The sequence below is a fragment of the Bos mutus genome, chromosome 19, assembly GCF_027580195.1.
Source record: "Bos mutus isolate GX-2022 chromosome 19, NWIPB_WYAK_1.1, whole genome shotgun sequence".
Classification (NCBI taxonomy): Eukaryota; Metazoa; Chordata; class Mammalia; order Artiodactyla; family Bovidae; genus Bos; species Bos mutus.
Genome location: NC_091635.1, coordinates 9,725,142 through 9,738,011, shown reverse-complemented (window position 1 = coordinate 9,738,011; position 12,870 = coordinate 9,725,142). Strand labels below are relative to the sequence as shown.

Here is a 12,870-nt window from a genome sequence, read left to right as displayed (position 1 = left end):
AAGGGCAGTGCTCTGCTGCTTCGGGATGGCGTTGATAAACTGAGAGTCTAGTTTTGGAAGAGCTCTCGCGTAATTGGCTCTCTGCTCATATTGAGCGGAATCCAGAGCTATGTAGTAAGTTCTCGTGGTCTGCCTTTGCTTGGTCCCCACTGCTTTTTTTGGGGGGGGGCCGTGCCACTCGGCTTGAGGGACTCAGTTCCCAGACCAGGGATTGAACCCAGGCCATGGCTGTGAAAGCCTGGAATCTTAACCACTGGGCCACCAGGGAACTCCCTGCTTGCCCCCCCATGAAATTGTACTGACTTGGGGGTATTTTGACTTTGGTATTTACCAACTTGACTTTGGTATTCTGATTCCTTCTCTCGCTCACTTTGGGTCAAGCCTCTGCAGCTTCAGTAAGGCAGTCCCTGCCTCCTTCTGTCCCTTTGACAGGATTCCAGGCTCTAAGAAGAGTCCCGAGGGCTCCATCTCCAGGACTGCCTCCCTTTCCAGCCGCCCCGGCGTGGTTCCGGACCATGTCCGGAAGAATGTCAGCAACGGAACCGCGGCCTCTCCAATGACCGGAAAGGTACTTGTTTAATAGGATCGATGTAAACCCTGCTGTTCTTGCCGCCTGTGCCTCTTGGGGTGTCATGGAGCACCACCCCCACCTCTGTGTGCCGGGGTGCTTGGCCCAGTTGAAGGAGGCACAGACGCGGTCCTGCTTTGTTCCATGTTCTTTCTGAAGAGGGTTACAGGGCCGATGCTGGTAAGGAAGAGGGAACAGTGAAGAGAAGACGCGACTCAGCAGATCAAGACTTAGCTCCCAGCTGCCTTATATAAGTACAATGACAGGTCCCCCAAGCACACCTTAAGCACCTGGGAAAAAATACTTTATCCCCACGCTTTAATATCGAAAATGTGAGTAGATTGTACCAGGGTATAACCGTTGCAGTTTTACTATGGTGGTGGTAAGAGAATATCCTTTCTTTTGAGAAATACTTGCTGTATTTGGAGGTAAAAGGACGTCTTGTCTAAAATTCATTCAAATGGTTAGAAAAATACATATGTACATACACACACATATGTTGATACGTATATGCAGGGAGAGAGAACAAGAAACTTAATGTGGTAAAGTTAAGGAATATCCCTTGAAGGTTTTTTTGTATGTATTGGAAAAAGTTAAACTCAGTTTTATTACCAAGATAAATAGCAATTTCCTTTATTACAACATAATTCGTAATTCAAAACTAGAACAACCATCTCTGTTGACTGCTTCTGTGACCCCAGTCTGAAGATCAGATCAAACCCAGACTGTCAACGGCCTCCACAGCCTGCAGGGTTTTTAGTCTTTTACGAAAATCTGTTTCCCCGCCAACGTTGAAGAAAATAGAAGCTGAAATAGAAGCATTGGAATTGACACAGCAGTGATGAGCTATGACCCAGTTGCAAGGGTGATGGTCACTCTGGCCAGAGCAAGAAAGCCAGACGCCTCAGTCACAGCTCAGAGAAACAGCGAGGGGCGCAGGGGAGCCTGAGGGTGAGCATGGGTAACCCTGGGTTAGGCTGGGTTAGCAAGGCCACTCCACTGACAGTGTGTGTTTTCATTACGAAAGCAGCTTTCCAAATACACTGTGGTTGCCCAGAAATCGTTTTACTTTAAATAACATCGTATGGTCCCAGGGACTTAAACGCTCAACAGTTGAACAGGTTGTGTAGCACAGTGGGAGGGTGTATTCCCTTTAGGAGGAAAATTAATAAAGAGATAAAAAATGACTTCAGTGACTTCAAGTCACTCTGTGGCCTGTGCAAAGGATATGGGTGCTTAATGATTCAAAGTAGTATGAATTTAGCAAACGTTTTGGGAAAACCTCATTGCTGGTAAGAGGATAGTAAATTCAGTGTGGCAATATGCATCCTAATTTGTGGAAATATTAATAGTCTAGTCATTCTATTTCTTAAAAAAAATGAGTATGGAGTACTAAATACAGGAGAAGATTGTTTTTTGATTTTTCATTGACAAGTAGTTACGAAGCGTAGGACCTTGACCTGTTGGGAGGGGGAGGTGACCGGTCACGGTGAGTAGCCCCGGTGCAGGCCCTGGGGAGCGTTTCAGGGTGTGGGTGGTATAGACCTGGGTGTAAAGGTGCTACGGAGAAGGATGGGGCACTTAGCACCCGGCTGGTCATTTCAAGGCTACCTGGAGCTAGTCTAGTTTATAAGCTCTTCACACAGTGAGCTGTCTGCTGCTGCTAAGTCGCTTCCGTAGTGTCCGACTCTGTGCGACCCCATCCCTGGGATTCTCCAGGCAAGAACACTGGAGTGGGTTGCCATTTCCTTCTCCAGTGCGTGAAAGTGAAAAGTGAAAGTGAAGTCGCTTCAGTCGTATCTGACTCTGTGCGACCCCATGGACTGCAGCCCACCAGGCTCCTCCGTCCATGGGATTTTCCAGGCAAGAGTACTGGAGTGGGGTGCCATTGCCTTCTCCAAGCTGTCTGCTAGTCAAACATTAAGACCTTTGTTGAGGGCCTGAGTATTTAAGTGATACGGCACATGGTTAAAACTGAGGCGCCCCTGTGTTGGCAGAGAAGCCCACAGGGAAGGACACCAGCATATCAATCAAGGTTGTGTTTAGGTGATGGAACTTGGTAAATTCTTTCTCGTTGTACTATTTTTGTATAACTCAAATCCTGATGAAAACGTCCTGCTTTCATAGTCGAGATGCTTATGGAGATGCGTCCACTTGTGCAGAACTCAGGAATTGCTGAAAAGCAGCAGCGACATCTGTATCATGTGCCCATGTCAATTTGTTTGGAGTGGCTCCTCCAGAGCTCCCGCCTGCTGCCTCCTCGTAGGGGCCGGCCCAGCTCCCTCTGGCTTTGATCACATCCTTTGCTTTGCTCCTCTCTTAGAGACCAGACCCTGTGACGAAGAAGCCACAGACCCCCGAAGAACTTGGAGTACCCATTGCCAGGAACGGCTCTGTGTTGGGCCTGAAGTCTCCGAATGGATATGCTCCTGCCAAGCCCCCCCTGGCGTCCCCTTCCCCCAAAGTCTGCAGAACACCCACCCACGCGCCAGCCATTCTGGATGAGCCTGGAAAGAAAGTCAAGAAGCCAGCGTCCCTGCAGCACTTCTCCACTCCACCCAGTGCCAGCGCACCGGGAGGCAGCAGGAGCGAGGGTCGCAGGCCAGGCTCCTGGGACGGCCGGGCCGCTGTCTCTACCTCACTCCGGGCCCCAGCTGCGGGGACGCCCAATGGGCTTGGGCCCCAGGCGGGCGACGAGGGCCCCACCCCTGAGAGGGGGGGCTCCAGCCCTGAGCACCCCACCAGCAGGCCCCCGCAGGCCCCCCAGAGCGGAGTCACTCCCCTCGGAGATTCTCAGGGAACCCACTCCGTCACTGCCGGCCCCACCAAGGTGCTGCCGGCCCGACAGGATGCCGAGCCGGAGAAGGCCAAGTGCCCCGTCCCGAGCGGCACCAGCCCTGAGCCGGCCAACACCATGTCTCCTCCTCCGGCCAAAAAGCTGGCCCTCTCTGCCAAGAAGGTGGGTGTGTGGGCAGCTCGACCCCGAAGGGTGTTGGTAGGAGCCAGGAAGTAGGGCTGCTTTTAGCTTTGGGGAGGGCGGTGGGACAACGGCTGAGGGCGTCTGCCAGCGTTGGAGGGCTGTCCTGGCCTGTGCGGGGGCAGCAGTAGTGTGATCAGATGAGGCTGGGGGCCGGGCCTCCGCTTCTGTGGACAGACGTCCTAAGGGAGCTCGGGGATGGGCCCTGGCCGGAGCTCAGCACAGGGGACACCAGCTGACCGGCACCTCTGTGTGCAGCCTGACGCGATGATGTAATTGTCGTACTGAAGTTTCTGTTTAAACTTCCTTCCTTTTTTCCTTTTTGTTTCTAACCAAAAACACTTCTGATTCTTCTTCTATCATGCCCCCCCACCCCTCACGCTCCCTTTTTTTGTTCTCCTGTCCTCTCATCCTCCCTTCTGGGCTCTTTTTTCTTTTCTTTTCTTTTTTTTTACTTTTATTTTTATTTTCCTCCTCACTCACGGCAACCTTTTTTAGACCACCAAGTTTTTATTTATGTCAATAACTGCAGGCCAGCACCCTGCGGAGGGCAACCGGCAATGACCTCCGTCCACCTGCCCTCTCTCCATCCTCCGACCTCACCTACCCCCGGAAACCCACTCACCCCATCGTCGCCGCCCCCTGGCCTGTCCGTGCAATACGGTAAGCAGGGCAGCCGCTCCTCCCCGTAGCGCCGGCGCAGAGGTCTACCAGTGTCCCCTGTCTCCTCCTGCCCGAGGGGCTTCCGCGGGGCACAGGCAGCTTGGTCTCTGCGGTCCTGGCCTTTTTGACTCTGTCTTCATCTCCCGTCTGTCTGCCACATGCCCTTGGTGATGGGTGTGCTGTGAACTGATGTGGCTGGGGGTCCCCAGTGCCGAGACAGGACCCCAGAGTGGACGGCTGGCGTTGCGGGGGTGGTGGGTGTCTGGACAGACGCCGTGTGAGCTCAGAGTCCTGTATGCAGGTTGTGTCTCCCAGCAGCGCTCCAGGGCTTATCTTGGGGCAAGGTGGGGTCTGTTGCCCTGGCCCTCAGGGCACTCCCAGTGGGCTCTGGGGGCTGCTGCAGCGGACGTGGCTCCGTGGGGCTTTTCAGCATCCTGGGGAGATGGCCCTCCAGAGGCGTGGGCTGTCGCCTCCTGGCCCGCTCTGCACCGGAACGCTTGAGTCCCTTCAGGTGTCGAGGGCAGAAGGCCCAGAGTTACTGATAAATGGCTGTCTGAGGAGTGAGAGACTTCTAAGGCCTTTGACAGCTGTGGAGGGAGGGAGGAAAGAAGGAAGACGAGGCAAAGCCACGAGGTGCTTTGGACGGGTTCAGCGTTTACATGGCGCCATCATGCCCTCCCTGCCCCCCTCATTCGAGGCCCTGCGCTCGGGGCCCACTGATCCCTTCCCCCAGCCCCCCTCCTCCTACTCTCACTGCTGGCACAGGGGTTTTGGACTTGGAATGTCCTTAAATGTTCACGACATATATTTGGTATTTTTTTCTGTGTTTCTTTGACGTACAACTTTTTTTTTTAATTTCCAAAGTGCAGAGTAACGTGACCTAGTAATGCAATTTGTGTGACCATCAGAGTTTGTTCTGATTTAGACAGTGATGAGACAGTTCTGTTTAATTAATAACCCTTGGAGGTGGGCATTATTGTCATTCATCCACAGATGAGAAAATTGTGGCTCAGGGTGGAAAATTGACTTTTCCATGGGTGCATGCATAGTTGACAGAAGGGCTTCCCAGATAGCTCAGTGGTGAAGAGTCGGCCTGCCAGTAGGGGACCCGGGTTTGATCCCTGGGTCAGGAAGATCCCCTGGAGAAGGAAGTGGCAGTCCACTCCAGTATGCTGGCCTGGGAAATCCCATGGACAGAGGAACCTGGCGGGCTACAGTCCACGGGGTCGCAGAAGAGTCGGACGTGACTTAGCTACTAAGCACACACACAGACACAGTTAGCGACACACACATTCGACAGAAAGGAGAGCCACGAGTCTCGCCCGTCCGGTCCTGCCCCTTGCTTGTCTTGCTGTATAGCTGGCTGGAAAGTCTGTCTCCCTGATCTTCATTAACCCCAGGTTTCAGAGGAAAATCCTAGGAAGGTAATAGTAAAAGACAGGTAGGCTTGTATCTGCCTTTCTTGTAAGACTCAGCTGCCTGTACTCAGACACGTGATGCTTGTGGAGGCTGGACGTTTATTGCTGGGTGGAGCTTTCCTCTGAACACATTTGTATTGAAAGGTTAAAACACGAGTTTGTAAAAGTACCTTGGACTAACTGGTGACAAGAAACCGAGATATGTAGTGATTTTTATGAACTTTGATCTTGAGGTTTGAATTTGCTTGTTAGCCTGTGTTTTCTAACTTCTCTGAAACATGTACATATCTGAGGTTTACAGGGGAAAATCATTGAAGATCCTTACTTGAGAGGGAGGGGGGCCGAAGGAAGGCAGGGCGGAGAACTCAGCCTGTCCTCACTGCCTGCCTCTCCCTACAGGGCTGTCTCGCCTGCTCCCAGACCCTCCAGCCATCTGAAGCCCCCCTTCGGCCCCTGTCCCCCATCACTGTCCAGCAGCCCCCATCCTCTTGGGACATCAGACCCACAGAGCTGCTCGCCCACCTCTGCACCCCTGCCTCAGGTCAATGGGGCCTTCCGGGCCCCGCTACACCAGCTGCCAGAGGCCAGTGAGCCCCTCCAGAGCCTTTGTAAAAAGAGGAAGAAGACTCGCGTGAAAGTGGGGGGCCGTGTCTCGGAGACCTGCACGGCCGTAGCGGCCCAGCCCGGGAAGAGGAGGAAGAGGAAGAGGAAGCACATGGGGGACGTGGACGCCACCCCCCTGCAGGACGAGCAGACACCAGGGCCGCCCTGGAGCCCTGAACGCAGGAAGGAGGGCCGGGCGGAGCCACCGGCAGACAGATCGGAGGAAGAAGGCAGACAGCAGCCAGGGAGTGGCCAGCGCCTGGAGAACAGTTGGCCAGTGGGATGCATGACCAATGGCCCCCATGTGAGCAGCAGGAAGAGGAGGAGAAAGGGACTGGAGAGCTGTGACGAAGAAGACTGCCTCCCCGGGGACCCACCTTGGCATGGGTGAGAGCGGGGAGCCAGGGGCCCTGTACCTCCACTCACTCACACACAGTCTGCTCTGGGTGGGTGCTGTCTGGAAATACAGGTGCCCGGACCTCTGGGATATGACCATGTTGTCCCGGGGTTTGGCGAGTGGAGGCATGTCCCCGATCTGTCCAGTACCATGTGTGCTGGGAGGTCTCACGTGACCCGGGCAGGGCTGGGCTGGGGTCCTGTTGTCCAGTAGGACTTGCCTCAGTGAGGATTAAAAATGCGCTCGTGTGCTCTCCTGGGCTGTGGCCGTGGATCACTGGTGCAGTCTGTCTTCGTTGGGTTCGGGTGGTGTCTCCCGGGGCTCTTCTGCAGGGCTGGGCACATGCCAGCAGAGTTCTCGAGGTGTCTGGGCTTCGGTTTGCTCGGAGCTGACTGTCCAGTCTGACTTCCCAGGAGCTGCGTGCCCTCGGACGTCGTCCAGCCAGAGACTGTTGCAACGTCACCGAGGAAAAAGAAAAAGAAAAAAAAGAAGCAAGAGCCACGACAAGAAGTAGAAGAGAAGGAGCCCGAGGGCCAGAGGGGCCCCGCTGTCCCTGGGTGCAGCCCCCTGCCAGCTGTGAATGGCCAGGCTCCCAGGGGCCCCACAGGTGTGCATGGGACGAGGAGGGGGCGCTAAGGGTAGGAGCCAGCCTGCCGTGTGTGTCCAGAGGCAGATGCAGTTCACTGGGGAGCCCTCTGCCCTGGTGCGAGCCGTCTGCCCACTGGGCCTCCTCACCTGGCTGATCATTCAGCAGGATCTGCCCCACAGGAGAATGCAGGACACACGTAAATGTCAGCACGTTCGTGAGCCCAGCGTTTCTTCTGATTCAGGGCTGTTCCCTTCTGGACCTTCCCACTGGAATGATTCCTGGCCGTCCAGCTTGATGTTGTCCTTTGCCACTTGAACATGGAGCATTGAGTTCAGAAGCTCACTTCCCTCTGCCTCTCTCAGTTGTGAGCCTGTCTGACGATCGTGTGGCCTCTTGCATTTGGGGTTCCGTGTGCTGTGGGTCTGCCTAAGCTGAGGCCCCCACCAAGCAGCTCATTCGTGTTTTGTCTTCTGTCTTTCTTTCTGGCTGGTGGGACTCACTGGGCTCTCCTGGTGGAGTGTGTCTGTTACATGAGGGAGGAGAAGGTCCTCAGCTCCTCTGGAAGGGGCCCAGATCTCAGGGCATCAGCTGTTGTGTTAGTTCTTTGGGGGCACAACCACCCTGGGGATTGACCTGGAGTTTGTATCGGACTCCAGAGAAACGCAGCCATGAATGAATGTAGGGTTTTGATAATTACATAGCAAAGTGCTAACTGCTAGGCAGTGAGGAGTGGCTGCAGCAGGCAGCCAGAGCATAATTGGAGAAGAGGCGGCAGAGAGTGGCCGCCACCAGACCACGGCATTGCTTTGTGAGCCCGCTGGCCAGGCTGGGGTGCTGGGGCTGCAGGGAGGCCCAGTGCCGTGTGTGCCCGCTCACAGTCCCAAGGTGGAGACGGGCGTCAGTGGCCGAGAATTGGCTAGAGCTGCAGTCGTCCATGGCTCCACGTTACCACTGGGCCCGAGCTGTGCTGAGGAGCAGCCAGTGGGGCTGGTGGGAACAGGCTGGGGGTGGACAGTGGAGCTCTCCTGCTCAAAGCACTGAGCCTGAAGGACACAAGGTCACTGCCAAGTTGGCAGCCCGGAGAGACGAGGTGAGGCTTGTGTTTAGGACGGCCAGTCCATTCAGGCGGTTGGAGTTGGTTGAGGGTCAGGGTAGAGGCCAGGGCTAGCTCAGATGGCATCTCTAGAGCCATGATGAGGGGCAGTCAGTACTATCTGTGCAGATGTCCTTTCTTGCTGGCCAGGCTCTCTGAGGACAGGTCCGGCAGACGGGAGCTGCCCCACCAAGCTGCGGTGGCGGTGGTGGCGGTGGAGAGAGGCACCTCGTCCCTCCAGTTCCCTCCGCTCCATGTTTCTGCTGGTTCCCTACAGGCGAGGAAGAGAAATCATTAATTCTCTTGCCACAGGCGGGCAGAAAGAGCTTGCTTTTACACATTCTTTCAGTAATTTGTGATTAGTAAGTTTTGCAGTGCTGTTGTAAATAAAAGGTGTGTGGTCATTTTCTTGGTGATTTAAATGTATGTAAACTGTTCCTCTGATTGCAGGGCTGGGACCGGCTCCACTTGCATCCTGGGACAGAGAGAGAGAATCCGATGTGGTCCAAGAATTGCTCAAATATTCATCTGATAAAGCTTATGGGAGAAAAGGTACTGTTTTGAGACCTGACTTCTGTTTTTCTGCTATTGGCTTCTGTAGGAGATAAAGAGGCCTGAAGCAGGCCTGCAATTTTGAGCCTTGTGCACAGAGATTGCTTGGCTCTGAAGACAGGAAAAGAAAGCCATTGCATGCAGGTCAAGAACCCTGCAGTTGGGGTTAGTCTGTGGAAGGATCCAGAACAGCTTCCCCCTGGGCTCTGGGAGCGGGGAGAGGATGAGTGTGTGTCTCGGGGCGGGGATGGCTGTGGCAGGGATGGCTCGTCTGGCTCGTGTGCTGTACGTTCTCATTTAGAACATTATTTTTCTAATTTGGACTTGGAGAACACAAGATCTTTGTCTCTCAAATGAGAGCAGGGGTTTATAAAAACTAAACTTGGAGGATCGGTGGTAGAGTTAACAGTGTTCGCTCGTGTGACAGAATCATTGACTGTCCTGCAAACCAGAGACCACCCTGTCCCTCTTCCTTTTCCTTCTGTGTGTCCATTTTCACCAGAAGGTAGCCCTCAAAAACGGTGAATCGTTAGGAGCAGACCAGCCTCGTATGTAAACTTCACCCTTGAAGTAAATCGCCAGGGCAGCTGGGAGCCCACCCAGGTCCTGACGCACGTGTCTGCTTTGCAGTTTTGACGTGGGACGGCGCGGTGTCGGCCGTCAGTCAGGACGCCATTCAGGACAGCAGGCTGGCCCGCACGGCCACGGTCATTGACGACTGGGACGAAGAGTTCGACCGAGGGAAGGTGTGACGCGTGGTGGCACCTGGCAGGGGGGACTTGGGTTTTCAGGGCGGTTTGAAGTGGCCGAGGGCGAGGCTGGAGCCTGGCTGCCTGGGAGCACGTGGCCGGGTGCAGGGTTTCCGTCCTGCAGTTGCTCCTGCTCTGCCATCAGTGAAGTTGGGGTCATGAGGACACCTCCCGAGGCCCACGTGGAGGACAAATCTGTTTAGGTCACACGTTGAGACTCTAGCTGGTGTGCAGTAAGCACTCGGAAGGAGCCACCAGGACCTGGGGGAGGCCTTTGTGGGAATTGTGACACTGTGATTCTTGACATAGGAGAAGAAATTGAAAAAATTCAAGAGAGAGAAGAAAAGAAACTTCAACGCCTTCCAAAAACTTCAGAGTAGACGGAATTTTTGGTCTGTGACTCACCCAGCTAAGGCTTCCAGTCTGAGCTATCGCCGCTGAATGTGCTGCTGTCAAGATAGGTCAGTTTGTGTGCATGTGGCAGTGGGGGCGGGGCGGGGTGGGGTGTGTTTACACACGTGTGTGGAGTGTGGTGTGTGTGCTGTGTTTCTGGGCTCCCTCTGAGTCACATGTCGTGGCCTGTGTGGGACGCACACTTCAGGGATGGTGGTGGGACCCTCAGGGTCTCATCTGTCTCCATCAGGAGCCATGTTCTCTGCTCCCACAGCCTCCAGAGGCACGGCATCCCTCCCCGCGGACGGTCTGTCTGGACAGAAGAGCCGCTTGCCGTGGACTCGCTGGCCTGTCGGTGGGGGGACGGCCCGCAGAGGCCCTGGGCTTCTGCCCAGGTGAACACGACGTGCACTGTGACAGACCGCGTGGTGACGCACGGAGCAGGGGCAGCACAGCGACGGGGACGCGGGGTGGGGCCGGCGCCCTGTGATGCTGGCCGGCAGCGGCCAGCCTGGAGCCGCAGGGGAGGGCGGGGAGGACGCAGCCGAGCCTTTCAGGGCGCCCTCGAGCTCCGGAGGCAACAGCATGCGGCCGGTTGCCCTTCTCCATGGATCGTGCGGCTCCCACTTCTCCCGCGGGGGCTCTGTATGCCTTACCAGTCCATCCTCGGAAAGTCAGAGCCCCAGGCTGGCCCCACGCTGCAGCCTCTCCCTTCTTTTGGAGTTGGGCGGCAGGGGTGGAGGGCAATGCATCTCTCCATCTCAAGAAACTCCTAGACCTCCTCTGGAGAGCGGACGGCTGAGGTGGGGCGGGGTGGGGGCTGAAAAGATGCGACAGCACATCTGCTGCTCAGGCTGCTACTGCTCCGAGGTGGCTTTGCTGGGCCTCCCCCTCCTGCCCCCAGCCCTTGAAGCTGCAGTAACCCCGGGGTCCTTACCGAGGTGGTGTTCTTGGGGTAGATTCCTCCTTTTATTTTACTACTTGATATAAAACGTTTATTTTTGACCAGGCCTGTGGCTTCCATTAGCAATATGTCTCTTTTCCCTAATATACAAATACCGGCTTTGTTTGCTCAATTTTGTGAGTGCTTTTGAATTGAAGATGATTGTGTAACTGGAGACGATCGCTATCCCTTTTTTTTATCCCGCTCAAGCTGTGCCTGCAAACATGTAATTTAATAAATACGGGAAATCCTCAGTGAGCTGATACTGTCCAGAAAAAAGACTGGTGTCCCAGTGGTAGAAGGTACAGAAGTTAAGTCTGAAGATTATCCCTCAGCACATGTCCTCTTGGGATCACTTCTGGCGGGCGTGGCTCAACGTCTGGCCTGGTCCTGCGCTCCAGGGGAGCTCCTCGGCCTGAGCCCCAGTGCACACATCCAGCCCCTGCTTTCCTCCTCACTGAGCTTTGCCCTTCGTTCTGTCCTTTGTTCTGGGACCTGGGGGACCCAGGTGGTATCGAAAAAGCGTTAAACATTTTTTATACGGGGAGATAAATTAATTTTTTCATGTGGGTTGTTGTTTTTGTTTTTCCTGGTTTTGTATTTCTCTCTTAAAAGGTGGGGAGGATAATACCCCATGGCCTGAGCTGGGGCTGCTCTGGCGCCAGCAGATGGGAACCAAGCTCTGCTTGGACTGGCCAGGGAGCCTTTTTCTGGAGGCCTGACTCCTGCATGTCAGCCACGCCTGCTCAGAACTGAGGGGCCCGCCCCAGTGCCCTGTGACTGTCATTTGTCATGTCAGGAGGGAAGGCAGGTGCCTCCATGGGCAGGGTTTTCTTCTCCCCATCTCAAGATGTCAGCATTCATTCCTGTGTGAACTGTTTCCCCGACCACGTTCTTGTCCTGTTTTGTTAGTTGGAAAAAGAAAAATTCTGTTATCTGCTCGCACAAAATTTATCTCCTTTTTTTTCTCTCCCTCTTCTCCAAATCAGTCTCTTCCTCTCTCCACTATATAATTACAATGCCTTTTTCTGAGGAAAACATCACCCGTTTTCTCCCAGGCAGTGATGAGCACTGGCCTGACTCCACAGCGTTTATCACTGTTAGCTAGGCGAGTCCTCCCCTTTCAAGGAGAAGCATCAGCCAAACTGAGAGGGAAAGGAGCGGCCCAGAATGCGAGCCCAGATCCTGGGTGCGTACACATCAAGGTGAAGAACTGAAGCTTTTAGGGTGACACTTGTTGACTGAGAATGTGGGTTTAATTTAACTTTATGTTTGTGAAGGGGGCACCTCTCCTGGTGGTCCCAGGCCTCTCCCTGCCTCTCCGCTGGGGGCCCTGGTTATACTGAGGCCCCCCGTGTGCGATGAGCCCGCAGCTCATGGCCAGGGACCGAGGGGGCCACAGATGTTGCCAAGATCTCAGTGCAATAAAATAACGAGTTTTTGTGGGACCTGCCTCTGTCTTTTCCCTTTGGCTTTTTTGGTTTCCTCCCACCCATACTTCAGTCTGCTGGCCCCGTTCACATGTGAGGTCAGCCTTGGGTGCTTTCTGTCACCTGTCCGTGAGTGGGAACCAGGCACTTCGGGCAGTCTGTGCAGGAAAGCTTAGAGCACATTCCTATTTAATTAGGAATAAAGAGGTTTATCTGAATGTCTTAATGTTATACATACACTTATCCGAATTTAAGAAGGCAAGAATCCTTTGAAGTGGCCCCCTGAGCTTTGTGGATGATTTTCAATGAGCATCAGATTGAAACACGGAAACAGTATCATTCCACTGAGGTCTGTTTGAAAATTTTTGTAACCAAATGTTTGGATTTCTGCAGGTAAAGATGAGGGAGACCTCATAGGTTTTACCAAACTGAGTTTTTCTGACAGCTGTAAAGGGTAACGCAGGCCTCCAGTTTGGGGACACTGCCCCCGCTCCC

At 54.3% G+C, this 12,870-nt stretch overlaps 1 protein-coding gene across 3 annotated transcripts in view; it reads left to right on the top strand.

The window, feature by feature from the left end:
• Positions 1 to 12,393, top strand: part of USP36 (ubiquitin specific peptidase 36) — a 32,513-nt gene extending 20,120 nt beyond the window's left edge. For all 3 annotated transcript variants that reach the window (XM_070389196.1, XM_070389198.1, XM_070389197.1), the window contains 9 exons: positions 433 to 568; positions 2,892 to 3,527; positions 4,078 to 4,208; positions 6,026 to 6,616; positions 7,040 to 7,233; positions 8,759 to 8,860; positions 9,491 to 9,606; positions 9,919 to 10,070; positions 10,277 to 12,393. In XM_070389196.1, the coding sequence (XP_070245297.1) occupies positions 433 to 568; positions 2,892 to 3,527; positions 4,078 to 4,208; positions 6,026 to 6,616; positions 7,040 to 7,233; positions 8,759 to 8,860; positions 9,491 to 9,606; positions 9,919 to 10,050 (2,038 nt within the window). In that variant the 3' untranslated portion in view covers positions 10,051 to 10,070; positions 10,277 to 12,393. The remainder of the gene's footprint in view (positions 1 to 432; positions 569 to 2,891; positions 3,528 to 4,077; positions 4,209 to 6,025; positions 6,617 to 7,039; positions 7,234 to 8,758; positions 8,861 to 9,490; positions 9,607 to 9,918; positions 10,071 to 10,276) is intronic.
• Positions 12,394 to 12,870: the final 477 nt, after the last annotated feature.